This window comes from Bufo bufo, chromosome 2 (genome assembly GCF_905171765.1).
Source record: "Bufo bufo chromosome 2, aBufBuf1.1, whole genome shotgun sequence".
Classification (NCBI taxonomy): Eukaryota; Metazoa; Chordata; class Amphibia; order Anura; family Bufonidae; genus Bufo; species Bufo bufo.
This window is the reverse complement of record NC_053390.1, coordinates 777,161,595-777,189,222: the sequence shown is the minus strand read 5'-3', so window position 1 is coordinate 777,189,222 and position 27,628 is coordinate 777,161,595. Positions and strand designations below refer to the sequence as shown.

At 45.2% G+C, this 27,628-nt stretch overlaps 1 protein-coding gene across 3 annotated transcripts; it reads right to left on the bottom strand.

The window, feature by feature from the left end:
* Nucleotides 1-418: 418 nt before the first annotated feature.
* Nucleotides 419-21,670, bottom strand: WFS1 (wolframin ER transmembrane glycoprotein). 3 transcript variants are annotated; one of them, XM_040419117.1, is made up of 9 exons: nt 21,426-21,670; nt 21,362-21,380; nt 16,604-16,750; nt 11,225-11,307; nt 9,285-9,429; nt 7,782-7,952; nt 5,928-6,008; nt 3,879-4,024; nt 419-2,959 (listed from the first exon to the last, which is right to left on the bottom strand). In XM_040419117.1, exons 3-9 carry the CDS (start codon nt 16,743-16,745, stop codon nt 1,157-1,159), a joined length of 2,571 nt encoding a protein of 856 aa, XP_040275051.1. In that variant the 5' UTR covers nt 16,746-16,750; nt 21,362-21,380; nt 21,426-21,670; the 3' UTR covers nt 419-1,156. The 3 variants fall into 3 exon arrangements, with proteins under 3 accessions (XP_040275051.1, XP_040275049.1, XP_040275050.1); XM_040419115.1 differs by having other exon boundaries at nt 21,358-21,380; nt 21,426-21,669; XM_040419116.1 differs by having other exon boundaries at nt 21,358-21,413; nt 21,447-21,669.
* Between the last annotated feature and the right edge of the window lie 5,958 nt (nt 21,671-27,628).

Sequence of the window (27,628 nt, the reverse complement as noted above, 5' to 3'; positions counted from 1 at the left end):
CCGCCCATCGATCAGATACTGACGACCTATTCAGTTGATAAATCTCAGAAAATCCTCTTTAATAATAGTTTTATAGTCAGCAAATAAATAAACCTGGCAAACTCATCATACTGTATATCTGCTGTATTTTTGGCTGTTTTTACTTCATTTGCAGCTAATTTTTACACTCTGCTCTGTATGCTAGCTGTTGCTAGATGTCTTCATGCATCTCACCATTTTTCCATTATATATATATAGGATAGACTGACTCGACCCTATGAACGAATCCCTGATGGACATCAGCACATGAGTATCTATCCGTGAATTCCTGTATTGTCCAAGATATAAAAAAAATAATAATACTTTTGTTGCTGGAATTTTTTTGCAGCAACAGTTCCTCTTTTGCCCATGTGCTATATATATTATATGTCTTTTTTGCAGCTATGTCTATTATAAGGTTTTTTTCCAGAATCAGCTCCCCTTTAGTCCATGTGCAATGTCTGATACTGTGATCCAGTCACATTCACTTGAAGAAGGATGCGCTGGAAAACCAAAATCATATTCCATGAACAAGTGTGGCGCTGTTCCCAGAAAAAGACAAAAAAAAAAAAAAACACCCATTCTTCTAAATGCTGGACAACCCCTTGAAACCCCACCCAAAACAGACCTATAGTTTATTCACACCAGGATATCACTACATTATGTTCTAAAACTATTAATTTTAAACATGATAATATAATATACAGCTTGCAGACACTTCGCAAGTAGCAACATTTTGTTTTACGCTGTATATAGAGTATTTTAGTTTTGTGGCAAGACAAAAAAAATGCTTTGTTATATTGCTGAATACGGTAAGTTGTCACTAGCTATTCCAAACAGTAGAAGATGTGATTGTCCATACAGTGCAACTAACAAAGCAATGTTAAACAGAGCGGTTAAAGGAGCCATCAATAGTGCAAATAAGTGCGATGGCGACCATTCCATGGCCACCAATCAACAAGTGTACATCGATAAGTGGAAGCCTTCGATTGGATGTTAACACCTCTGGTTTTTCTTTGCACTATTTTTGGTTTTACTATGATCTCTTTTTTTTGTGAAGGTATATGACAAGGTTCAGACGTTAGAGCTCATTCTTTGGTTTTAGTATTTGGATGGCACCAGAACACAAGTGACATCATCACACAGCAGAGAGGAAAGGAGAAAAGAAAAAATCAAAGGCAAATTTCACAGCGGTGTGGACACTGCGTCTCCAGTCTTGCTCGATCATGACATGTCTGGAGGAAGGAGTCAGTTTGGCTATGCAGTTTAAGCAACTGATAGCTTTCAGCTCGAAGACCGGCCACTTGCTCCCTAGACGTCCTTCTAGGATGGTGCTAAATTCTATTACACTCCCCTGCCGTAAGCCTAACAGCACCGTTTTGAACTCATTGCTGGCTTTCAGGACGATATCTTTTGTCACATCATCTTCTTCAATAGTCCTGTTCCCACCGTTTAAAGGCATACCAACGGAAATCTCAAATTTGTACCTGTCAAATTTCTTCATATGACATTCGTGTTTGGATAAGAACTTAAGGCGGCAAAGCTCCTCTTCTTCTATGGTGACACTCTGAGGATCACAAACTGGGTAGACTTCTCCATACACGCACCTCATCCAATCTCCGAGAAGAAGAGGGAGCATGTTCACGGCAGATTCAGCGCTGTTGTCGATATCGGTGACACGGACATACTTGAATCTTCCTGTCCAAGTCACCCTGTGACCTTCCAAGTGGCTGCATATAATTTGGGTCCTTGCCATGTTGGTCTCTTTCCATGCCCTGGGACCACACAGAAAGCTATACTGTTGCCAGGTCAAGGTGGAGTTGTACACTTTCATTCCTTCCGAACGGTAGACATATACCCAACAAAACATGACAATGGCTGTGATCCAAACTAGTATCAGCTTCACAATGGAGCTTCTGGTAAGAGATTTAAACATTCCGACGACTGAGTAGTTTGCTTTGGCCCACCAACGAAGCCCTACAGGAATTGTGCACAAAACGAGGGTTACCACAATCTTGGTGAATTCTAAAGTCAAAAACCACTTCATGAAATGGACAACGCACATGACGGCAATGCCCACCAGAAGAATGGGAAGCGCAAAAAGAAAGAGGAAGTAGCCAATGGATGCACGGATCAGGCCAATGGTGGTAGATTCTCGAAGAATCACGACGGATAGCTCACACCACATGAAGCAAACCATGTACGGGACAAGGTAACAATAGACACCCTTAAAATTCCTCAACTGTGCCATCCTGAAGAATAGGTAAAATAAGTAAATAAAGAATATGCAAGGAACACTGATGTGGAACACGATAAAATGCCCCACTGGCAAAGCGAAGAAGGTTTTGCTAAGTAAATGAATATAGGGCACAGAATCTGGCAACATATTTACAAAGGTGAGAACTCCGGCAGCAATTTCAGTAATTAAAGCTCTCCGAGTGTAAGGCTCTGCACTTGTGCTCAAACTCAAGTAGCTGGTAATCGTAAAGAAGATGGATATGACTGCCAGCTCTGAACAGGGAATCCAGTGCTTATCTGATATAGGGAACGAGAAGATGACAAAAAATACTGAAATCAAGAAATATAAATAGGGTTCAAGGTGATTCCAACCAAAGTTCACTTCAGCTTGCTCAACATCCAAGTTCGGCTCGAAGCGAAGCAGCAGATCTGTGAGGGCACGAAAGTTCTCCCAAGCTTTACTGTCCTGGAACACCTTGAGGGTGCAAATAACCATAGAAATGAAGGACAAGTAGAAGATAACTAAGGGGATGAAGAAGGCAAAAAAGTCTATGGTGAGGTTACTGATGATGAAGAAAAAGAGGAGTGCATTGATGTGGTGTGTAGGCATAATGGTGGACAGCCAGTGCATTCCAGCCTTGGAAGCCACGTCTATAAGGTATTCCTTAAGTTCCATGATGACGTGTAATGGATACTTCACAATCTGCAGAAACATATAAAACAGTGAAAGCCATACATTTCTATATACCACCAAATTTCCACCCAAACATAATTTTGACTGGTAGTGCATCATTTTTTTTACCAGTCTTGGGGTATGAACACTTGGCAACCATATGTGTACTTTACGGCACATAGTGTTTCCTACAACATTTTCATTACTTAAAGGAATTGTTTCTTCTGGAACTTTAATGGCATATCGCTAGGATATATCCTCAAAGTCAGATAGGTGAGACTCGCATTTATCTCCAAAACAGGCTTCTGAAAGTCAAGGACAGGGCACCGCACATGTGCGGCGTGCTCGCCATTCATTTCTATGAGAGTTCTGAAAATAGCAGAGCAGTGCCAAAGAAGCACAGTCACGGCTCCATTACCTTCTATGGAAATGCTGGAGATAGCCATAAACAGACGAGCGATGCCTTGGCTGTCTCATAGAAATGAATGGAGGGTGGACACGTATCTCTTGGCTGCTCTCTGCCCATTTGGGGGTCCCGTTCTGGAGAGGAGTGCAGGTCCCAGACCCAGGGACGCACACCTGTCTGACAATGGTGGCATATCCTACCAATATGCCACCAATGTCTCAGATGAGACAACCCCTTTAAAGGGATTTTCCCACAATACAAACTTACTCCTATCCACAGTATCTGATCGGTGGGGGTCCCGTTCTGTCGTATGAATGGACAGACAGATCAAGCATACTACTCCATTCATTCTCTGTGGGACTGCAAGAGGTAGATGGAGCACAGTGCATGATGAACTCTCTGCTTCATTCATTTGTGGGAGCAGGACTCCTGATTCTCGTTATCGGCGGGGGTCCAACCGCTGGGAACAGACACTTTCTTTGGAGGAGTTTTAGATCATATAGTGTATTGTAATCCTGAACATTACTCAAGTCTTTGCTTTACCTTTTGTTGGAGGGGCAGTTCCTCTGGGCTCTTTCCTGCAAATTCGTCATCGTCATCATCATGGAGGAATAGGTTTGATGGTACTATCCCCTTAGCATATTTTTTTGTAATTTCCACAAAATCATCTAAGGCAATGTAGCTTTTAGCTGTGAAAAAGTACAAGAGAAAAGTAACGTAAGCATATAGTCATGCTTTATTCCTGTACTGCAGAACTTAAAGGTTCAATAAGGCCAACTGTATCATGCCTTCAATGAAGGGTGGTGGACTGAGTATTCGCTTTTTTGGGCCAAAACAAATGCCTTGAAAAACCCTACTAAAAACACTAAGCAAGTCATTTTTTAGGCGTTTTGCATTTTAGCTCATATAGTGGCGGTTTTTAATGGCATTTATTGTATGCCTTCCTTTTTTTTTTTTTTTTACAGGAAGCTATGTATCCCCACAATACAATGGTACAAAAATGTCATGCAGAAACACAAGTAAAAGATGCCAACACACACTGGCACTCGCGTTTCTGGTCTATAGGGAACACTAAGCAATGAGGGGAAACCCACCAGACCCAGAGCATGCTGCGATTTAAAATAAATAAATAAATAAATAAATAAATACTGACCCAAAAAACAAACCCATAAACAATGCCCGTTCGTCCTGTGTTTTAGATTTCCCATAGACTTCCTTGATCTTTCATTGCTAGGTTTAGTGTTCCAAAAAGGAAAAAGGTAATTTCCTGCCATTTTTAAGGATATCTTGTGACTGTTCATCATTGTGGTATTGACCGTACTTGATTTAATAGTCAGCTGTCTGTTTCATATTAAAGTCTATAATTATGTGGCACGTGACATCTTCTTAAAATTGTTTTCAATCGCTTTCTGCATTTACTTTCAAATTTTGATTTGAAAAGATACTCATTTTGGGGATTATTTATTAAGACTGGCGTCTTAGACGCAGTCTGAATAGCCCTTACACATTTTGCTCCTAGGTTATGTACATAACTTAGGTGTATCCATAGCCGGCCTAAATCTATGCCAGCTCCCCTGCTGCCGTAGACTTAGAAAAAAATGTTACGTCTAAAACCAGACGTAAAAAATTATAAATGTGACGGGCTGGCCAGCCTGCCCCCTTTTTTATTTATTTTTTTAGACCTGGTGCGAGTGGGGAAAAGCTGCAGATTCGGCCACAAATCCCCTTTGCGACCAAATCTGCTATAGATATAGGGGCAAAACCTATACTTTTTTTTAAGAATCCACACAGCACAGTTCGCTCCATAGATTATAGCATTATTGGTAAGCATTACAAAAAAATTTACAAAAAGAGAGAAAGGAAAGCGACAAAGGAAAGACAGAAAGAAAATAAGTCACCGTTGTGGCTCCGGAGCAGATGACACTTTCTATCCCCCTTACAAATATAAGGAGAAAGGACATTTCCTAGTAAAGCTAATATGCCTGACAGAGCTGCTGTGTACATCTGCTTTCTGCGCTAATGAATGGGGGTCCTGATTGGAGGAACCCCCAATGTTAAAGGGGTTGTTCGGGTTAGGAGATGAACCTGGACATATCCCTGTTTTTACCCCGGCAGCCCCTCTGACATGAGCATTTCATGCTCCGATGCTCTCTTTTGCCCTGCTCTGAATCGCACAGGGCAAAGGTTTTTTCTGGAGATCCAGTGAAGTACCGGGCTCTCCATGGGTAAAACAAGGCAAGGGCTTCCGCCTAGCAGTGAGCACAGTGATGTCACTGGCACTAATGGGCCTGTAAAGCCCGCCCATCAGAGCCGGTGACATCATCAGCAACACTGCTAGATGGAAGCCTCCGCCTAGCAGTGTGCTATTGTAAACAAATAGCTCTTGCCCTGCGCGGTACAGTGCAGGGCAAGGGACAGCATCGGAGTGGAAAATGCTCCGATGCTCATATCAGGGGGGTTGCCTGGGGAAAAATGGGGATATGTCCGGGTTCATCTCTGAACCTGGATAACCCCTTTAACGCGACATCCAATTTATTTAAACACAAGTCTGGGTGTTAATGACAAGTATGAATACTGAGTGGCAATACTCACATTCACTGCTAACTAAGCGCTCCAGTACCCGGCGCTCCTTCTGGGCAGCTTTTGGGATTGGTCCAGGCTGCTGTTCCCCATCTGTTAAATCAAAGGATTTGAGAAGTCAAGATTTACAATCAAACCGTATACTGTAACATTCATCTGCTCATAGACTTGCACTCGGGAGTTCTCAGGATTAAAGGACTTTTCCAGGACTCAAAATGTGATGCTCTATCCACAGAATAGGTTATCAATATCAGATCAGTAGGGAAGGAGGTCTTACTCCCGCCACACAGTTGTTTGAATGAGTCGAGGCGGTCAGGTGGCCACTGCAGCCTCTTCATTGCTTACCAAGCATATTGCCGTCCATTGGGAAAGGGCTGAGCTGTATCTAGGTCATGTGATTGATGGACAAGACATCACAGACCTAGGAAGAGATCCCAGCACACACCCAAGCACCGTGACCCCTTTAAACAGCTGAATGGTAGGGGTGCTGGGAGTTCCAACAGAGATTGATCATGAGGATGAAGGCCCCTTTACATGGCTCGATGGAGCAGACAATTGTCAGGAAGGAAACGTTCCTTCCCAGCAATCTCCTGCTTGTTAGTGGAGGAGACCTCTGCTATTACATGCTACAATGATTGCTAATACCATCGCCCGTCCCCATACAGAATCATTGGTTGCTGTTTAGACACTATGATCTGCTGCCGGCAAATGATGATTTAGGTGTCCGCATGAAAGATCCAATTACTTGATGAACAAGTGTTTCGCTGGGTAACCGGTGGCACCTTTACACCGGCAGATTATCGCTAACAAGGGAAAATGATCCAATGTCCCATGTCAGTGAGTGGTGAAAGTATGTGACCCCTTGTGTAGAAATAACTGCAACTTAAGGTTTCTGGTAATTGTTGATTAGTCCTGCACATCGGCTTGGAGGAACTGTTGCTGGGTCTCCTTCCATGAACTGCTCATTTCAGGTCCTTCCACAACATTTCTATTGGATTAAGGTCAGGACTTGGCTGTTCCAAATCTTTACCTTTATTCTTCCTTAACCATTCTTTGGTAGAACAACTTGTGTGCTTGGGGTCCTCGTCTTGCAGCATGACCCACAAGCTCTTGAGATTCAGCTCAAGGACAGATGTCCTGACATTTTCCTTTAGAATTTGCTCTTATAATTTAGAATTCATTGTTCCATCAATAATGACTAACCGTCCTGGTCCAGATACAGCAAAACAGGCCCAAAACATGACACTACCGCCACTATGTTTCACAGATAATAAACTTTGCGCTGCAATCTGCGCCAGAAAAATGCCAAAAGTTGGCGACTTTCTGTTAGTAAATTACCCCCATTGTTCCTAAAGCTTTCTGGCTTGTCCAGGTGATCATTAGCAAATGTTCTTTTTGGAAAGCAGTGGCTTTCTCCTTGCAATCCTGTCAAGCACACCATTGTTGTTCAGTGTCCTGCTGATGTTGGACTCCTGAACATTGATGTGAGTAAGGCCTTTCGTTTCTTAGATGTTCTCCGGTTTCTTTGTGACCTTGAGAATTCTTACACGCCTTGCTCTTGGCGTGATCTTTGTAAGGCTACTTTCACACTGGCGTTTTGGCTTTCCGTTTGTGAGATCCGTTCAAGGCTCTAACAAGCGGTCCAAAACGGATCAGTTTTGCCCGAAGGCATTCTGCATGGAAAAGGATCCGCTCAGAACGCATCAGTTTGACTCCGTTCAGCCTCCATTCCGCTCTGGAGGCTGCCTGTAGCGTTTTGCTGTCCGCCTGACGAAGCGGAGCCAAACATATCCGTCCTGGCACACAATGTAAGTCAATAGGGACGGACCAGTTTGGACTAAATATTAAATGTGGCTCTTTACAAACCTTCAGCATTAACCTGGCTGACGTTCTCCAGCAGTTCAGACACAGGAAGCTGCTTCTTCTTCTTGGGGTTGAGCCTCCAGTACATCACCAGTGCAGCCTTCCTCACGGCCCTCTCCAGATCAGTCTCTGACGAGAGTGTCTTCACCTCGCTCTCATTCTCATTTGTGATTCCTGAAATATAAGCAGAGGACAGGGGGAATATTACTACAATGGGCCTACAAATAGCAAAGACATGTTCCGCTTCTACAGTAATACATAACTTATTGCAGTCTGTATCATGCATATGCTGACATGGAAAGATTCCCGTCATTTTGGTATGGTCCCACTTATGAAAGGAGCAATTCCAACCATATATAAATATATACTGTATACAGTGAATGACAAAAAAAAAAAAAAAAAAAAGCCCAGATAAAGGTATTGGATTGCTGAAAAAAAAAAACCATAGCATTCATTTTTGTATCAGATATGTAAATAATTACAGGTGTGGTCTGATTAGACATCTGACACAATCAGGTGAAAAAAATGCTTCCCCACTGCCCGATAAAAACGCTCTCAGTGGCTACTTTTGGGTAGTGTACCCCTTGGTGAGAGACCGATGACTGCTAGACATACCTATGATGCACTTGAAGACACTACATCCAGTTGACAGACGCAGGATGGTCATTTCAACGAATTGCCCGCCATCTGATCAAGCTGTTAGGGGGCCTCGGGAGCAGTGGTTACGTGAAGGCATGAACATACGGTGAACAGACTCCAGACAGATCATCAATAGAGGATCATTTGACCCACCAACAAGCGTAGGTAGCTCCCACAGTTTTCTTGTTCACCATCCGGACACAGCTGGCACCCGTCTCTGCCCGGACCATTTACACGTGCTTAGCAGAAGACAATTTGGTGTCATGGCGTACATTATGTGTCATGCCACTGACCGCCAGCCACTGTCACCTTCATCTGCAGTGGTGTGGTAAATGAGAAACAGACTGCTATGGACTGGAACCGTATTGGCTTTAGCTAATAATCTAACTTCTGTTTGGGATCCCACAACTGTCCAGTTCAAGTATGAAGGCCTCAAGGTGGGCGCTTCCGTCCAGCTTTTGCTGTGGAGCAACAAAATGCTCCCACAGATGTCAGTGCAGGATCTACAGGCAAATGTGCCACAGGATACCATACAGAACCTGTATGCCTCCATACCCAGCCATATCTCATCCTGTATCCAGGCTAGAGGAGGCCCGACAGGATTCTAGAGCCTCTTCTCTATTGTAGAGTTTTCCCCAATAAACGTATCCTTTCCTCTAATATTGTAATCACTTAAATCTATGGCCGTTACAGTCACACATAGAACATTTCATTCCAACAACTTCTTCGTAGAACATTATTTCTTTTGTCAAGGAGTGTATAGTATATGTATATATAGTTTGTATATGTATATATATCTACATACATGCACACACACAATCATAAGGGAGGAATTCAGAAGAGCTCAGACTGCTGTGTAAGCGTCACCTCTTCTATCTGCCAAACATCTCCGCAGAAGCTTCACCGCGTCCCTTCGACCTTGCTTGGCGGCTTGGAGCAGCCAGTCGACGGCAGCACAGCTGTTCACTTCCTCATCCCGCTCTTCAGCAAGTTTTAAGTAGTATTTTCCTACCTGCAATAAAAGTGAAAATTAACTTGATAAAACAACCAAAAAAAGGCAATTTAGATCAAACGGGGATTGTAACACCTCTATGTAGATAACACAGGATCCACCATTCCCATTCTGCAGTCCGCAAAAAAAAAAAAAGCATGCAGTCTGTGTGCTGCCCACGGTTTTTTATTTTTTGTGGACACGTTGACTTCAATGAGTCCGTAGTCAGCATTTTGCAGATAAATTCTATCTTTTTGCATGATCAGTGTGCTTTTGGCGTCTGTATGTCCGGCAAAATGCAGACCACAGACCCATTGAAGCCAACGGGTCCGTAAAAATGTGGATGTAACACACGCGGACGGCAAAATACATGTGCTCCTGTGCATGAGGCTTAAGGGTAAAAGGATGCGTGCTAAATTAATGGTTACTCCTGGGATTATGGTTTCTTTCTTAGGTAGAGCACTTTGAAGGGTCCAGATCTAAGGTGTGCATAACACAGGGGCAGGCCATATGGCTGCCAGGAGGCCCTCAGAGGTTGGTCCCATAAGTGAAAAGAACCTGGGGATGATGGAAAGAGGGACATTAACACAAGGCCGTATTGTCCTGGGTGGAATGACCTGGCACCATAAAGAAGGGCCATTTTGATATTTACTTTGAGGCCCCCCTCCTCTATTTGTAGCATCTATGATAGTATATTCAGAGATACCGTAAGGTCCGTGTCGGCAAGTTATGCATTTCACGTTTAAAGAATTTTATACCTAAATGACGGTTATAACTTATTCCCTCCTGAGTGAGGCAAATGTGACTTACAACATATGAAAAAGAATAAAGGAAGTGGTGAGGGGAACTGGAGAAGGTTACAGACGTGCTGTGTGGCATTAACAAGGCTGGTATGCGTCACCAGAGACGAGGACCGCTGGCACATACTCCTATTAAACTGGTCTACCTATTGTAAAAATCACGGTTTTATGTTATTTTTGAGGTTAATGCGTCACCATATTAAAAAAAATAATAATAATATTATATCAGCCTGAATTTTCCCACTGGCCACTAGGTACAATAATAGGTCATGATTTCCTGTTCTGTACTGGTGGCTTTTCAGTAGCCATTACCATTATCACCACAGGCAGAATTACAATGACAAGTAAAACCATTATGGTGATATCACAGCTCATCTACTCCCTCCTGACCTCTGCACAGGTCACAAAGCATGCCTAGAAAACTCTCCCATAGAAGTCAATGGGGTCCCCCCCCTGACCATTGTGTCTATGGCCCTTGTGGCTGCTCTCAAAAGGTGGGACGTCTTAACACAGGTTATCCTAGTGGCCAGGGTGAAAATTGCAGAATTAGTGTAAGTGTCCATTCACACAGCCGGATCCGTTTTTCAGTGCGCAATACACAAACACCGGCCGTGTGCCTCCTGCACAATCCACCCTCTGTCAGCAATGCCTGTTTTTGTCTGCAAAATGGACAAAAATAGGACATGTTCTATCTTTTTTGCGGAGTCGCGGAACGGACACTTTTCTGTCTGCATTTTTTGCGGCCCCCTTGAAATTAAAGGGGTCCGCATCCGATCCGCATTTTTGCAGACCGGGAATACAGTCGTGTTAACGTGTACCACTTCATGCTGCTGATTGTACAATGTAAGAAGCAATTGCGGGTGAGCACGAGGACACGTTCTGCCTCCAGGCGGTGTGCGCCAGGATTCCCATGTCATGTGCAGGGCAGAGGTGTGGGACTGGCAGCGCTCATGTGATGAATCATTCTGGGAGGTACCACTGCCTCCTGGTATCACAGTCCCGCGTGCTTCCGTTACCTCGCTCTGGGCCTTGGCTTCCCCGGCCCTGGCTTTTTCCAGCAGTTCCTGAAAAGTCGCTTCCTCATCCTCGTCCATGGTTTCTGCAAGAAAAGAAAATGTATTTGTTTTGTTTTATTTCATTTGATCTTATTATGTTGCTTTTGCTACATTAGAAGTGAGAAAAAAAGACCATGATATTGCCCCGCCGACGGGCTGAATACATGACGTGCCCACATATATGCTGACCTCGGACGTGGCTCAGGTCCAGCAGGACGGTCCCAGCCTTAGAGCCCCCTTCCGTCCGATGTTGTATAGTACAGCTAATGTCAGCAGGGGGCAGCATAACTTTCCTTCATAAATAAGATGCGAGCATGTTCTGGTTTTATTGGTCACTGTGGGACAAGGTGGCACTATATGGCTGTATACAGGTATAGTATGCCTGAAAGCTGCGCTGTGATTGGTTGCTATCGGCAACCACACCAATTTCTGTTTTCCTTTCAATAAATCTGCCAGTAGGCGTCGCCTGCGCTATATACATGTGAACTGCCATCTGGGAACTACAATATTCATAGTATGAGGTCAGCATGAAAATAGTTTACACTACTGGGCCCTTTCCACCTTCAGCGGGTCTCCTGACCATACAGAGCTTAGGGATTATTGGCATGCACTCCGTGTGCCGCCATATGGTGTCTCTTCAATTTGGCATCGGATGGAGCCATGATTTTATATCTGTCTAAGAGTTATAAGGGATCCAATACAAAAACCTCCGTATGTCTCCATATGGCGGTACAGTAAGGGCCTGTGGACTGCCATGGGTGTCGGATCGTGCCAAGAATTTTGATTATTCGATTATTTTTACTTGCTAATTTTTTTCACTGTCACTTCTCCTGACTAGAGTTGCACCGGGTATCGAAGTTTCGACACCCAATCGATACTTTTAGACCCTGATCGATACGATACCAGGTCCTAGTATTTAGCCTAGTATCTGTTAGAAAACATGGCACGCGGCGCTCTCAGCAGCACAGGGGAGAAGGAAGCAGTCTGGGAGTTGTAGTTCCAGAACAGCTGGAGTACTGGATCCCTGCTATAGCTGCATGTGACGGCACTAGTTATTGCAGGCATTTTTCTGGACAATATTCATCAATCACACATTTTTATCACCTTTAGGGCTCATTCAGATGGTTGTAAGTGTTTTGCGGTCTGCAAATTGCGGATCCGCAAAAACACAGATACCTCTCGTGTGCGTTCCGAAATTTACAGACAGCACATGGCCGGCACTATGATAGAAAATGCCTATTCTTGTCCGCAATCGCGGACAAGAAGAAGACATGCTCTATCTTTTTAGCGGGGTCGCGGAACTACGGATGTGGACACGCATCTTAGGTGGCGTGTCCCTTTAATGACCCGCCCAGGAGAAGATGAAGCTTGGCTTCTTTCATTTTCCAGGCTGATAAAGCGAGGAGTCTGGATGCAGACCCATCTTATCAGACAGCTCTTCTATTCCTGTGTGAACACTGCCCCAGGCTCCTCGCTGTATCTAATCTCCGAGCAGGCGTCCATGCAAATATTCACTTATCATGTGCATGCCGAACGGCTTACTCCTTCTCTGTGGTTATATCCTTTTAAGTCGGGCATGAAAGAATTTCCAGGGAGCACATTCTGCCTTCTTTTCAGCTACATGTTTTCTTACTGCCCGGCCTGTGTCAGTCTTCACTGTAAGTCTGGCATTCTATTCATCAATCAGGTCCATCGGCGGTATAGGTGCCCTGCACAAACTGGCATGTCTCAAAATGAGCGGGAAGGGGGGGGGGGCACTTTAATTCATTAGGAACCACAAATGTACAGGGCAGAGCTTCCTAAAAGACAGGTGGCGGTTCACTATCTCCCTCCACTTCCTGCAGGCTCCAATGAAGAATTGAAAGCAGATGGCGGAAGAAAAGTGTGAAATATACTGGGATGTAACACATGTGTCTGCTATTGTGTAACACTGTGTGGTGAAGCAAAAAACAAAAAAATCCAAACATAACTCCGATATCCCCTCCTCCCATGTCAGCTGAGATATGAGGCGCTGTATGTACGGCCATGCTGGATAGCAGCAGTAGTGTTCTATGTGCCTGTATGCGACCCATGGAGAGAACATGTCTTAAAGGGCATCTGTACCTAGGACACTGGCTGACCTGGTACATGTGCACTTGGCAGCTGAAGACATCTGTGTTGGTCCCATGTTCATATGTGTCCGCATTGCTGAGAAATATGATGTTTTACTATATGCAAATGAGCCTCTAGGAGCAACGGGGGCGTTGCCGTTACACCTTTCTGCAACTGCCACGCCCTCTCCACTTTTATTGACATAGCCAGGCGTGATGATTTTTACACTGCCTGGTTCTGTCAAAGCGGAGAGGGCACCGCAGTTCCAGACATAGCCGAGCCACTAGGTGTAACAGCAACGCCCCCGTTGCTCCTAGAGGCTCATTTGCATATATCAAAACTTCATTTTTCTCACCAATGTACTCTCCTTGTTCTCCTTATATGTCCATTACAGCAGCAAATCATGACAACTCCCATGAACTATTGTGGAGAAGCTTTTCTGTGCCGTTCCTCCGACATCCCCCCTGGGAACGCAAAAATATAATCTGGCTTCTGGCATTCCCCTTGTCAATAGGGCGTGCCCGTACACAGTTTGACACTGACAGCACTGATCAAAAAGGCGCACACCCCTTTTTACAAGGACAATGTTTTAAAACCCAATTGTCAATTGTTTTATACATTTTTTGGAGGAATAACTGAGGAACCGTGCAAAGTTGTCCCAAGAAGAGCTGCTCCAGCATTGTTCTCTCATGGGAAAAAACAGACAGACGTGTCAGGAGAGTTCTCTGGGTTCTCTAGAGAGTTCATCAGATTGGTGGGGGTCCGACTCCTGAGTCGATCACCTCCTTGAAGGGGCTGCAGTGCTTGGGCCAGAAACGGCTGGTACATAGAAATTAAACAAAAGGTATAAGGTGGCCGGGAATCTCCAGATGTTTCCACCGGATGTCGTCATCGGCCGCAGTATAAACACTGCTAAGTCTCACAAAAGCCCCAACATGTCCAGGATTATCTCCGGGTAGGAGGGGAAGACTCCGCAGAGCATTCCTCCAGGCCCTGTTTACATCTGCAGTGCCATAAATCTGTCCGTAATAGCGTCTCTGCCATCGGTTTCTGCACCGGGTGGACAAATATTTATTCCGTCACTTACCGACCAGCCCGGAGCAGCTCCTAAACCTGATCCGACCACCACCAGCTGCCGGGGCGAGAGCAATTTCATTATTTAGTACAATGCCACAGATTGTGTAAGTGCTGCAGATGAAGCAGAGCTGAATCGGTCACATACTTTGTAGTGATAGCACCATGATCCATCACAGTCCTATAAAAAATTACTAAACACAGCAGAATGTACCAAATGATAAACTTTAAAGGGGTCCTCCAGCTTTCTATAGCTTTAAAGGGTAACTGTCATATTTTTTATTTATTTGCTAGTTTATTAGAGCTAGGCATGTATACCTGAGTCAGTCTGTCAATGATTGTCAAAACATCTGTAATTACCTTATAATAACAGCTTTCATTAATGTCCCCGTCCCTTTCCACTGCTCCCTTAAAAGACCGTTGCTAGGGCTTGTCTGTCTTCCCTTTAGTATAAACAGAATACGGAGGGGCGGTCCTCCACACTGCATGTCTGTAATCCAATCTGATTGGCTGGCAGGGAGCTGCTGGCTACAGCAAGTGTGTATGGGAAGTGAAGGAAAGCAGTTTTGGCCTCAGAGAACTGGCAGAGGAGCCATCTTGAGAAGAAACTCATATTGTAAATGTTTAAACAGCTGTAACTAAGGGGAAAAACTCAAGGAAAACAGTGGTATGTGAAGAAACTAAAGATTGATTTATGCATAAAGCTGCTGCAGCAGTAACATATGCTAAAATTGAAATTTTTGATGAAAACATGACAGTTACTCTTTAAATTCTCCTCCCTCCTCACTGGACCAGTCAAGAATACTTATGTGGTCCCTATTGCTCGGTTCCAGCTCCTTGACACTTTCTCCACGTGTAAACTTCCAGTATGGACAGAAGTGACATGCGCCACTGCTGCCAATAACTGGACTCAGCAGGGACGTACCTCTTAGGGGGCAAGTCACTGCTGCAGCAGCATACATGAATGGCGGAAGTCTACATGTGCTGGACTGAAGGAGCCAGAACTGAGCAGCAGAAGCAGGGAGGTATGCTTAACTCCACAGGTCTGGCGGGGAGCGCGGAGAATTAAAAACGCTATTAAACCATGCATACTGCCTGGTAAGGTTGATCCTGCTGACATCCTAAGGACAGTTTATCAAGGATAAAGTCCTGGAAAACCAAGAGAATTCTGACACATCTTAGTAAAAAAAAAAAACTTGCTGGAGCATCTCTTCTTGGAACAACTTTGTGCCATACCTCAGTTATTCCTCCAGGAAATGTATGAAACAATTGACAACTGGGTTTTAAAACATTTGCCTTGTGAAAGGGCTGTCTTGAGAAAAATCAGTTATGGCATTCCTCAGGAAAAAATAAAAAAAAGACCTATTATTTACGCAAATTAGGGCTTCTGTGTAGAGAGGGACGTGGCCTAGTCCCCCAGTGCACTTCAGCTTTCCAGTTTCGGTCACGCCCCCTCAGTGCAGTCAAATGTCTAGTTTGAATAAAGAATAAAAGTCTTTTCTCAGAGGGTCAGCCTTACCTACCTGGTTTACAGGGTTGATCCTGCTGACAGGTGCTCTTTAATATCTGATCAATGTAAACCCAGGGGGGGGTCACCAGCAGAATGAAATGGCTGGGGCTCTTTCTTATGTTTACAGGGGCTCATCCATATAAACACCAGTTGCCTGATGCTGCAGCTCAGGGCCATTCAAGTGAACAGGACAAAGCAGCAGTACCAGACTTGGCCACACTGGAATTTACAGCGCTGTGGTGTCGTATGGCACATAGACTTGTTTTCAACCACGTGGGCAGACGAGGCGTATGGTTTCAATGTTCTCCATCTTACAGGCTAGGTCCACCTTTACACCAATTTCTTTTCATTGCTTCAAAGCATCAAAAATAAATCAAAAAGTCATGTCATTTAAAAAAGTTCCTATCGTTTTTCTCCTATGCAGACCTATGTGATGTTAACAGACTACAAACAGAACCTGTGTCGGCTGACTCTGCAGTCATACCCTCATCCATCTGTTCCACCCGATGGCAGGATCAGACTACACAGGGTTTCTTTGTAGTCTGTTACCATGGATACGCAAAACTCTTCGTAACAGCTGTAGACACAAACCGGAAGGACTTTTTTTTTTTTTTTTTTATGAACTTTGTGAAGACTCAGACGAACACAACATTGCATGACAGTACCTGGCACAGCAGCAAACACCCTGGGGGATCCGGGATTGGAGGGTCCTGATCTTTGGTTGTCCTCATTGCTGTCTGCAGAGGTTGCAGCGTTGAGCTGTGATCTGCCAAGAAGGTGCGGAGCCGCTGCTGGGTCCGAGTCCATGGTTTCTGTAAAGAATGTACATCAAGTCACATCACAGCCTTTCCCAAGCTACACCCCGGGTACTTACAAAACTATTCCAAAAATGTGTGCAGCCGCTGATAAACCGTGCAACGCGTCGACACTGCTAGAACTAGCAGCATAAATCCAGGAGGCCAGAAGAACCGGCCCACCGTGAAAGGGAGAGAACCATGGGCCTCCATTATCAATACTATCAAAACAGTCACTTGCTGAAGTGAGACAACCCCTTTAAGCTGCCGCTCCGCGATCCCCAGCGCTGCCTCCCATTTGAAATGAATGAGATAGAAACCACGCGTCCACCGATTTCAACGTGGGTGTCCATGCCAAAGCTCCATAGCAAAAGAAGCAGTGTGAACATACCCATACTATAATTTACACCAGAAAGGAGTGTGAATTAGGACCAAAATGAAGATTTCAGTTTCCGGTGCACAGACAGCCAGAAGATGCACCAATTTATTATGAGGCCTATGTCTCCGATATGAAAAGCCAGTCTTAGTAAATCTGCCCCTATGTGTTCTCTATGGAGGGGTTCTAGTAGAAGATCAGGCCTGAGCTGCCGAAAAGAAAAGTCACTACAGTAAAATTACATTAGTGAGATGTGAGCCATGGGGATGCAGGTTCTAAAACATTCTGGATAAGGACTCATTTACACAACCGTAAGGTCAGTTTTGCGGACCACAAATAGCGGGCCGTATGAACTTCTTACTGCGGTGCTGACCCAATGACTTGAATGGGTCCACGATCACAAGATACGGCAAAAGGTAGGACATGTCCTATCTTTTGCGGTGCGGAGGCACGGACCCAGAGGTCCATGGAAGCTCTTCAGAGCGTTTCCGCGGGCTGCCGATCCGTGCCTCGGTTCCGCAAATGATAGAACACGTCCTATCTTTTGCCTTATCTTGCGGATAGTGGACCCATTTAAGTAAACGGGTCCGCATCGCAGCATGGAGTTCACACTGCCGCTGCCTGTGTAATGCTGTTTGCGGTCGGCAACACAGGCACGGCGGCCATATGGTCGTATGAATAGGGTCTTATTGGGCGGTTATAAAAAATTAAAAATAAAAACTATACTTCGGTATGTTCAAGGACAGATTTTCCACATGGATTCTACCACGTAGATGGATTAGCCCCATTGAATTAACCTAAGGACCCTTGCACACGACCATATCCATTTTGTGGTCCGCAAATCGCGGATCTGCAAAATACGGACGCAGCCCATGTGCATCCCGCAATTTTCACAGGACCCACTGTAAAAAGGCCAAAACCAACAATAGGACAGGTTCTATAATTTGCGGCCTGGCCACGAGGATACGGACAGCATGCAGATCACGTCCACGTTCTGCATTTTTTTGGCGGACCCATAGAAACGAAAGGGGGTGCGTGTGATCTCTAAAAAAATGTGGATTGGACACAGACTAAAAATACTGCGTTCTTGTATCTTTTTTTTCTAACGTATACGTCAAACGGAGGCACAAAACGTGACGTGAACCCTGTTCTGTGTTTTTGACCCCATCCGCATACTTACCAACGTTTCAGTTGGTAAAATCGGGCCATATAAAGCCCTGTCCCCTGGGAACGCCCCAACGCCACGTGGGAACACCCACTTGTGGGTGGGGTTCATGATAGCCCCACTCATTTTTGGCTCAGGACAGCGCAAATTTGCCAGGACTGTCTCGGAAAATTAGGGACATTTGGCAATTATGGACCTGGTTTTGGCTCAGAATCACTGACCAAACACTGGGGGAGATTTATCAAAGTGATGTAAAGTAGAACTGGCTTAGTTGCCCATAGCAACCAATCAGATTCCACCTTTCATTTCTCACAGCTCCTTTGGAAAATTAAAGGTGGAATCTGATTGGATGCTATGGGCACCTAAGCCTGTTTGATAAATCTCCTCCACTGACTGTGTGAATAAGGCCTAATTCGCATACAGCTCGTCCTAAGGCCTCGTCCACATTTTCGTCTTTCACCAATATGTTAAAATCAATCGGTGTTTGTTCACAGTGGGTCAGTGAAAAAAAAAAAAAAAACATCACAGAGACGGGCACTACACTTTTGTCCGTGATGTAGACCAAACATTCCCATTGAAGTCTATGGGTCTGTACAAAACCACGGACACAACTTGGACAGCATTCGTGTTTGGTCCGTTTTTATCACTGACCACCGGTAGGAGATGCTCTGGAAATTAACGCTGCGATTTTCCGTTTTTGCAGCTTGCAGCGTTATTCTGTCCGTGATGGGGACGCAACCAAACGGAACGGAATGCCTTCTGGTGCACTCTGTTTCATTCAGTTCAGTTTTGTCCCCATTGACAATGAATGAGGACAAAACGGAAGCGTTTTCTTCTGCTATTGAGATCCTATGGCTGATATCAATAGCGGAATTGAAAATGCTGGTGTGAAAGTAGCCTAAGTGAATATGAACCTGTCATACTGAAAAACAACCACCAGAGGTCAGACTAAAAACAATAAGCCGAGGCCAAGTCATCAACGTCTGGGCGACTTTTAATAAATAGTCGGCAAAAGAAAGACAGCCGAGTGAAATACGCCCAAAACAGGCGATCTTGATGCATGTGCTCTATTATCGCTCAATTACCGATAAGAACGTGGCCATGACCTTTTAGTAATTTAGAGAGAAAGTCTATTAGATGACAGGCAGAAAGCGAAAGTAAAACGCACACAGCTAGACAGTTAACCCTTTGTGACAGAACGGCTGAATATTTTTAATAAAGATCCATTGAAAAAAAGATTTTTAGCCCAAAAGGGGTAAAATGCAATCATAAAAAGAATTTCCCCCCGGAAGGTGTACACAGCCTTTAATTTTCAGCTGTGGAATATACGGATGACACACGGAGGGCAAAAACGGACGCATTCACGGATGAAACGTGGACGTCAAAGGGACACAGAAATGTGAACGAGGCCTAAAAGGTACGGTCTCCACAGCGGCGAAATACCCACTAAAAATGGTACGTATTTTGATGCAGTGGATTTTCCACTGATTTCACCATTTCAAAGGATGAGCCATAAGAATAGACGCTCCAGAATTATTACTTGGGGAATGCAGGTAGTCACTAAAACAGACATGTCCTCCTTCAAGGGGCCGTCTCACTCCGTACAGCACTGCAGTATATGGGGGCGATATAGAAATTCTCCTGCACCGAGACCTGGCTCTAGCTGAGGATGAAGCCCGCCCTGCGCATGGCCAGCCAGATGTCACCGGACAGGCTACCAGGTCAGCAAAACATTTTACAGACCCCATTAAAATTCCACAACAAGGCAAAGAGGCGGCCGGCTCAGCACAGCACTCACCGTACGTCTCCACCGGAGTAAACAGGGAGAAGGGTGGGTCCCTGAGATCCCGCTGAACTGGATCCGACAACTCAGCTCGTCACTACATCGTGGGAAAAATCTGCATTTCTGCTTTACTACAGATTCCAACCCCTGGGGCTATAAAGGGTGCAGTGTCAACAAGCAGTTCAGTGACAAATACAACTCTGCTACACCAATAACTCGATTCGTTACCACAAACCATGAGGAAATTCGACTTTGCGGCAAATTGAGTTTTCCCTGAAATTGAGGGGCCCGGGCACATGGGGGGGGGGGGGCATTATAGACCTTGGATAACCCCTTTAATACAAGGCACTTACTAATGTACTGTTATTAACCAAATTGCTTCCTTCACTGGCTGGATTAATTTTTCCATCACATTATACTCTGATCGTTTCTATGGTTACGACCACCCTGTAATCCATCAGTGGTGGTCGTGCTTGCACACTATAGGAAAAAGCATCAGCCTACATGCGCTCCCACAGCCTTGGCCACCAGAGAGGCCGACACTTTTCCCCATAGTGAGCAAGCACAACCACCACTGATGGATTACAGGGTGGTCGTAACCATAGAAACGAGCAGTGTATAATGTGATGGAAAAATGAATAAAGCCAGCAAAGGAGGCAATATGTACAATCACAATACATTAGTAAATGCCTTGTATTAAAGGGGTTATCCAAGGTCTATAATGCCCCCCCCCCCCCCCGAAAATGGTTAAAGAATAAAAAAATAAATAACACACTTGCCTCATCCATTTGAGCACGAAGTGCCGGCCGCCGCCATCTTGATTGAAAAGCCAGTGCGAAATTTTGTGCGTGGTGATGTCATCACGGGCCGCACAAGATTTCACGCTGGATCAAGATGGTGGCGGACGGCTCTTCACACTCAAACGGATGAGGTAAGTATGATTTTGTTTTTTTTATTATACACTTTTAATATAAACCTCAGATGCCGCGATTGGCGATGAACGGGGTACAATGACGAGAGGCGGTGCAATCGCCGTTTCCGGTCATTGCACCCACTGCTTACAAAGAAAAGCGCTTTGCGACAAAGTAATAAGTCACAAAGTGAATTCTTTTGTAAAATCTTACAAAACTTTGCACATCACTAGTGGTCATCCATCTCCTAGCACTCCTTGCAGGACTAGACAGGAGCCTGGGAAAGCTGGGTACTTACCGGCAGGAGACCTCTGCCCAACAAATGCCCCTAATTCTAGGACATGGCAAAGTAAAGCTCAGTCCATGCCCCAGGGACGTGGCATACATTACCTGCCTGTCAGCAGCAGACGGGCTCTGCACCCCTCCTGCGGGTCCCGGGCGTCCTCCTCCCTGCGGGTCCCGGGCGTCCTCCTCCCTGCGGGCTCAGCGCTCACACGCACGCATCACTTCCACCTTCTACTTTGCAGCCGCACACCCTCAGCCGCCTGCACTGTCCAGGCTGACCAATCAACCGCCAGCAGGATGACTCATAAGGAGCGGCTGCGGCTCCGTGCGGCGTTCGATTGCTTGGGTCTGTCCTGGCCAACATGCTGAATACAGGGCGTTCTAAATAAAGAACGTAGTACGTTACCGGCCTGTGTTATTCCACCCGCCGTGTAACCCTATCGTGCCCGCCACTTCTGCAGCGTTTGACCTGTTTGGTGACATCGTTAGTTTTCATCATTTTAATTAAAGCCCCGCCTTCTTCAACTATTGACCACGCCCTTATAATGACAGCTGTGTCAGTGTCCAAGGAGTCTTATAGGCCTTGCAATGCTCCCTGGAAAAAACGGTGTCTCTGCAGCGCCACCTAGTGGAGGTAGCCGCTCTGCAGTTCGTGTTCTGCAGTTTAAGGCTAGGTCCATTAGTTGCACCAATGTCGCGCATTGGTGCAACAAAATGTCGCGCGACAAATGTTACAGTGTGGTTGTGCCCTATCTGTCGCGCGACAAATGTCGCCGTGTAGGCCTAGCCTTAAGGGCTAATCCAGTGATTTGACGTCATTCCCTAATCACAGGATACGTGGTATTTTGTGGTCCGCAAAAAATACGAATGACATCCGTGTTCATTCCGTATTTTGCAGAACGGAACAGCTGGCCCTTCATGGAACTGTACTATCCTTGTCTGTAATGCGGACAATAATAGGACATGTTCTATTGTTTTGCAGAACAGACATATGGAAACAGAATTCATCTCTATGGAACCTACCTAAAATAGGCGAGTTCTTGCTCATCAATATCGGATCAGCAATGGTCCAACTCCAGTGGCCTAGATTACTGTAGTGCTGTGTTCAGAGGCTCCGGGACCAGAACCAAGTATCAGAACTACACAGCTCCATCCTATGTGTAGTGACTGGGCCTGGTTACTGTAGTGCTGTGTTCAGAAGCTTCGGGAACAGAACCAAGTATCAGAACTACACAGCGTTGTCCTGTGTGTAGTGATTGGGCCTGGTTACTGTGTTAAGAGGCTCCGGGACCAGAACCAAGTATCAGAACTACACAGCTCCATCCTATGTGTAGTGTTTGGGCCTGGTTAGTGTCGTGCTGCTGCTCCCATTCAAAAGTTTCAAAATTGAATCCGTTCCGATCTGATGTTGATGAACCGTCCTAATTCTAAGTTGTCAATAAGTACGTTTTGGAAAGCCCCTTTAACACTTCTTGTAACATAACGTAGGATGCCTGCAGCTGGCTCACCTTGTCATCTTGGAGAAGGCTCTGCATATCAGTGCCAAGAAAGTGTCCTCAGCGCCTGTCCTCTCCTGCCTTCAGTGTCTGAAGGTGACCTCTCCCTGGGGCGGTGGGTCTCTAGGCTCAGGCTGTGGATTTGGAGTGCTGGACAATGAGGTGCAAAATATTCCAGTCACGTTTAGTGGGAAGTTGTGGACTGGGTACTTACTTTAGTGGATTTCTCAGCGGTGTACATACATAAAGTTATTAGATATGAACATTTGGTTTATTTTGTGTGTTGATAGTTTTACATATACATTATGCGGAGGACTTGTACGTTTGTTAGGCTGTGAAAAGCTAGAACAGAGGTGCATCAGGTCTCACAGCTCCGACAGTAGGGTGGCACCTGGGGAGGGGTCTGGGGCCTAGCAGCTAACCTGCACAGTGTCAAGCCTCATCTACACGGCCAAAATATGGTGCTTCACTGTACTTGTCAGCTATTTGGGATGTGGTAAGGCGCTATCTGAGGGAGGTATTTGTGGATAATTCCCAATGGTTAAATCCCTGGGATTCTTGAGAGGACCAATCATATAGGAAAACATGGAGACCCTACATCTGATTTCCATCTAGACACCGATGCTTGCATGGCCGTGTGAGTTCTAGACCTTCTTAGATGTCTGGTCTCTCCCTTGTCAGGGATACTTTAGTAGCAGGGTTACTTCCACAGCAATTATAGGCTCAGAGATTAGGGTTCTCTGAACTTGGGCCTAGCCATGCAGGAGCTAAAACACACACAGCTTATCCCTTGCACTGCTCAAACTAGATTCCCTACACACTAATTAGTTGGGGTGGACCTGGTCCATCACCCTGACAACCTACCATAATTTGCCAAGATGTTAACCATTTGTTGTCAATACTGTGCCATTAAGTGCATGTACATAACAAACTCCAACATTTAACTGAAGAACAGCACTCCCAGGGAAAGCCACCTCAGATGCCGTGGTCACAATTGACCAGGGCAAATTTGAGATTCTTGGCAAATACATTTTGTACAAAATTATTTGTGCCCGTCTGCCAAACGTCAAGGCGATCTCTATAAGACGGGAACCTAACACTAAATACTACCTGTTATGTGCCATAATAGCCACTATAAAATTCAGGGAGTGCAGGTTCCACATGCATGCTGGGTCCACTCTGCTTTTTACCATTTTTGGTGCCTGGATTTAATGGAGGCCGTTATGGCACAAAAAATGGTAAATAGCAGAGTGGATCCAGCATGCATGTGGAACCTGCACTCCCTGAATTTTATGGTGGCCATTATAGCACATAACAGGTAGTATTTAGTGTTAGGTTTCCGTCTTACAGAGATCGTCTTGACGCTTGCAGACGGGCCCAAATAATTTTGTACAAAATGTATTTGCCAAGAATCTCAAATTTGCTAAATAAGCGTAGCATTAGCATCAGAATGTTTTCTATAACTATGGCATTATTGTACTTTATTTGTGTTGTGCTGTTGCATCGTCTTTTTTTCTTTGTCTATTGGGTTTCTGTTATGGCATAGCATGCTGCGGTGTTTTGTCTCAATTTTTTCTGTAATCTGCAACAGAGGCTCCTAGCAAAACTTTCTGACTTTGCTATGGGGCTAGTGGCGTACCTACTATGGAGGCAGACCACAAAATACAATAGGATCCAGAGTGATCGGGCCAGTACTGGGCTTTTTCTGCTTCCCAGCTTATGGAACCTGTCATCAACTTTATGATGATCTCACTTAGGGCCACATAAATTAGTGACAGAAATGTGCTGATGTCAGCGGTGTGTCACTCATGAGCTAAAAGTAAGTGGTTGCTGAGAACCAGCATCATAATCATTGCAGCCCAGGGCTTGAAAAGAGTCAAATCTACCTGAGAAGAGTCCTGGTTATTATAATCTCTGCTCTCCCGCCATCTGCTGATGATTGGCAATTCTCTCCTAGAGAGAAAGGGAGAAAACCAGGTAGAAGACGGTCAGTCATCAGCAGGTGGGCGGGAGAGCAGGAATTCATGAATAACCAGGACTCTTCTCAGGAGGCCGGGACTCTTTTCCAGGCCCAGTCTGCAATGATTGTAATGTTGGTTCTCGGCAACCACTTTCTTTTAACTTTTAAATGACAGACCGCTGAAATCAACTCACCTGTCTCTACCGTATTTTCCGGCGTATAAGACGACCCCCAACTTTTCCATTTAAAATAAAGGTTTTGGGCTATACTCGCCATATAAGACTACCCCTGAATGCCCAGCCCTCCCTGTCTTCAAGACGATCATCCAGTCCAGGGAACTGACTGGGATCTGTGGATGGACTGTTATGAGGAGGGGGATCTGTGAATGGCACTGTTTTGGGGAGGGGGATCTGTGGATGGCATTGTTATGGGGAGGGGGATCTGTGGATAACACTGCTATGGGGAGGGAGATCAGTGGATGACACTGGTATGGGGGGATCTATGGATGACACTATATAGCATCTTATGCTATATGTGTCATCCACAGATCCACCCCATGACAGTGTCATCCACAGATCCCCCTCCCCATAACAGTGCCATCCACAGATCCCCCCTAAACAGTGCCATCCACAGATCCCCCTAAACAGTGCCATCCACAGATCCCCCCTAAACAGTGCCATCCACAGATCCCCCCTAAACAGTGCCATCCACAGATCCCCCCTAAACAGTGCCATCTACAGATCCCCCTCCCCTAAACAGTGCCATCCACAGACCCCCCTCCCCTAAACAGTGCCATCTACAGACCCCCCCAAACAGTGCCATCCACAGATCCCCCCTAAACAGTGCCATCCACAGATTCCCCCCTAAACATTGCCATCCACAGATCCCCCTCCCCTAAACAGTGTCATCCACAGATCCCCCACAAACAGTGCCATCCACAGATCCCCCTAAACAGTGCCATCCACAGATCCCCCTCCCCTAAACAGTGCCATCCACAGATCCCCCTCCCCTAAACAGTGTCATCCACAGATCCCCCACAAACAGTGCCATCCACAGATCCCCCCTAAACAGTGCCATCCACAGATCCCCCTCCCCTAAACAGTGCCATCCACAGATCCCCCTAAACAGTGCCATCCACAGACCCCCCCCCCCCACCTAAACAGTGCCATCCACAGATCCCCTTCCCCGACGCTCACAGGAGTACATTTATAAACTGTAATCCGTAACTTTAACTTTAATCATCGCTCATCTCTTTACTAGGATACCTTACTCTCAGCTCCAGTAACAGCAGGCAGTGCGGGTGGCGCTCACTCACTGACGTCACGTGCCTGCGCCGCCTAGTGGGAGGAGCTATTTGTCCTATTTGTTGTTTGCTTCACAATAACAAAAAAACATCTTCAAATTTGTGGGCATGTTCTGTAAATTAAATGATGCAAATCCTCAAACAATCTAAGTTGATTCCAGGTTGTGAGGCACCAAAATACGAAAAAAGTCAAGGGGGGGGGGGGGGGTGAATACTTTTGCAAGGCACTGTATCACTATAGAGCCCTATATACAGTACAGACCAAAAGTTTGGTCACACCTTCTCATTCAAAGAGTTTTCTTTATTTTCATGACTATGAAGGCATCAAAACTATGAATTAACACATGTGGAATTATATACATAACAAACAAGTGTGAAACAACTGAAAATATGTCATATTCTAGGTTCTTCAAAGTAGCCCCCTTTTGCTTTGATTACTGCTTTGCACACTCTTGGCATTCTCTTGATGAGCTTCAAGAGGTAGTCCCCTAAAATGGTTTTCACTTCACAGGTGTGCCCTGTCAGGTTTAATAAGGGGGATTTCTTGCCTTATAAATGGGGTTGGGGCCATCAGTGGCGTTGAGGAGAAGTCAGGTGGATACACAGATGATAGTCCTACTGAATAGACTGTTAGAATTTGTATTATGGCAAGAAAAAAGCAGCTAAGTAAAGAAAAACGAGTGGCCATCATTTCTTTAAGAAATGAAGGTCAGTCAGTCAGCCGACAAATTGGGAAAACTTTGAAAGTGAGGGCTATTTGACCATGAAGGAGAGTGATGTGATCCTTGTCTCACTATAGGAAATGTTTATGTAATGACTGGGCTCCTCATATAGGGCTGTATATAATAGTCCTCTATATTTGACTATATAGCTGGAAATAAGAGTAAGGGAGCTCTGTTCCATTATCTTAAAGGCTATGTACACCTTCAAGGGCATTTGCATTTTACTCATTTTGGGCTAAAAATCTTTTTTTCAGTTGGTCTTTATTAAAAATGCTCAGCCGTTTCTGAGATACAGAGGTTAAAAATCAGTCTGAAAGCTGTCATTTTCTGTTTTCTTTGAATCCTGTCTCATGTGTAGCTCTTATCTCTGATCTCCTGACATCATAAACATTTATTTAAGACATATTCTTATCAGTTTGATAAGAATTGAGCTATAATGTGTGTTTATGAGGTCAGGAGACCAAGGATCAGAGCAATCATAAAACAATTGCCCCTGAGTTGTCCATAGCTTTTAAAGGAGTATTCCATTATATTTTTGCATTGGCTCTACAAACCACCAATGTGACCCAATATGCAGGCATGGGATTCAGCCGGTTCCCTCCGGTTTTCCAGATCCGGTTGTTAAAATTACCTCCGGATCGGAGAACCGTGTTACTGGCTAAATCCTGATCTGGAGCTCAGCAGCGGCAGCAGCAGAGCAAGGGAGAGGCGTCTCCCTTTCCTGCTTCTCTGATAAGCTGCAGGCACTAGGCTTGTAGCCTATCATAGACTGGCGCAGGCGGAGCGATGATATCATCGCATCCACCTGAGCCGAGATTTGTACTGCGCGGGACACAGGCTGGAAGAGGCCTGCATCGCTGCCAGCATGGAGGTAAGTATTAGCATTTTTTTTTTC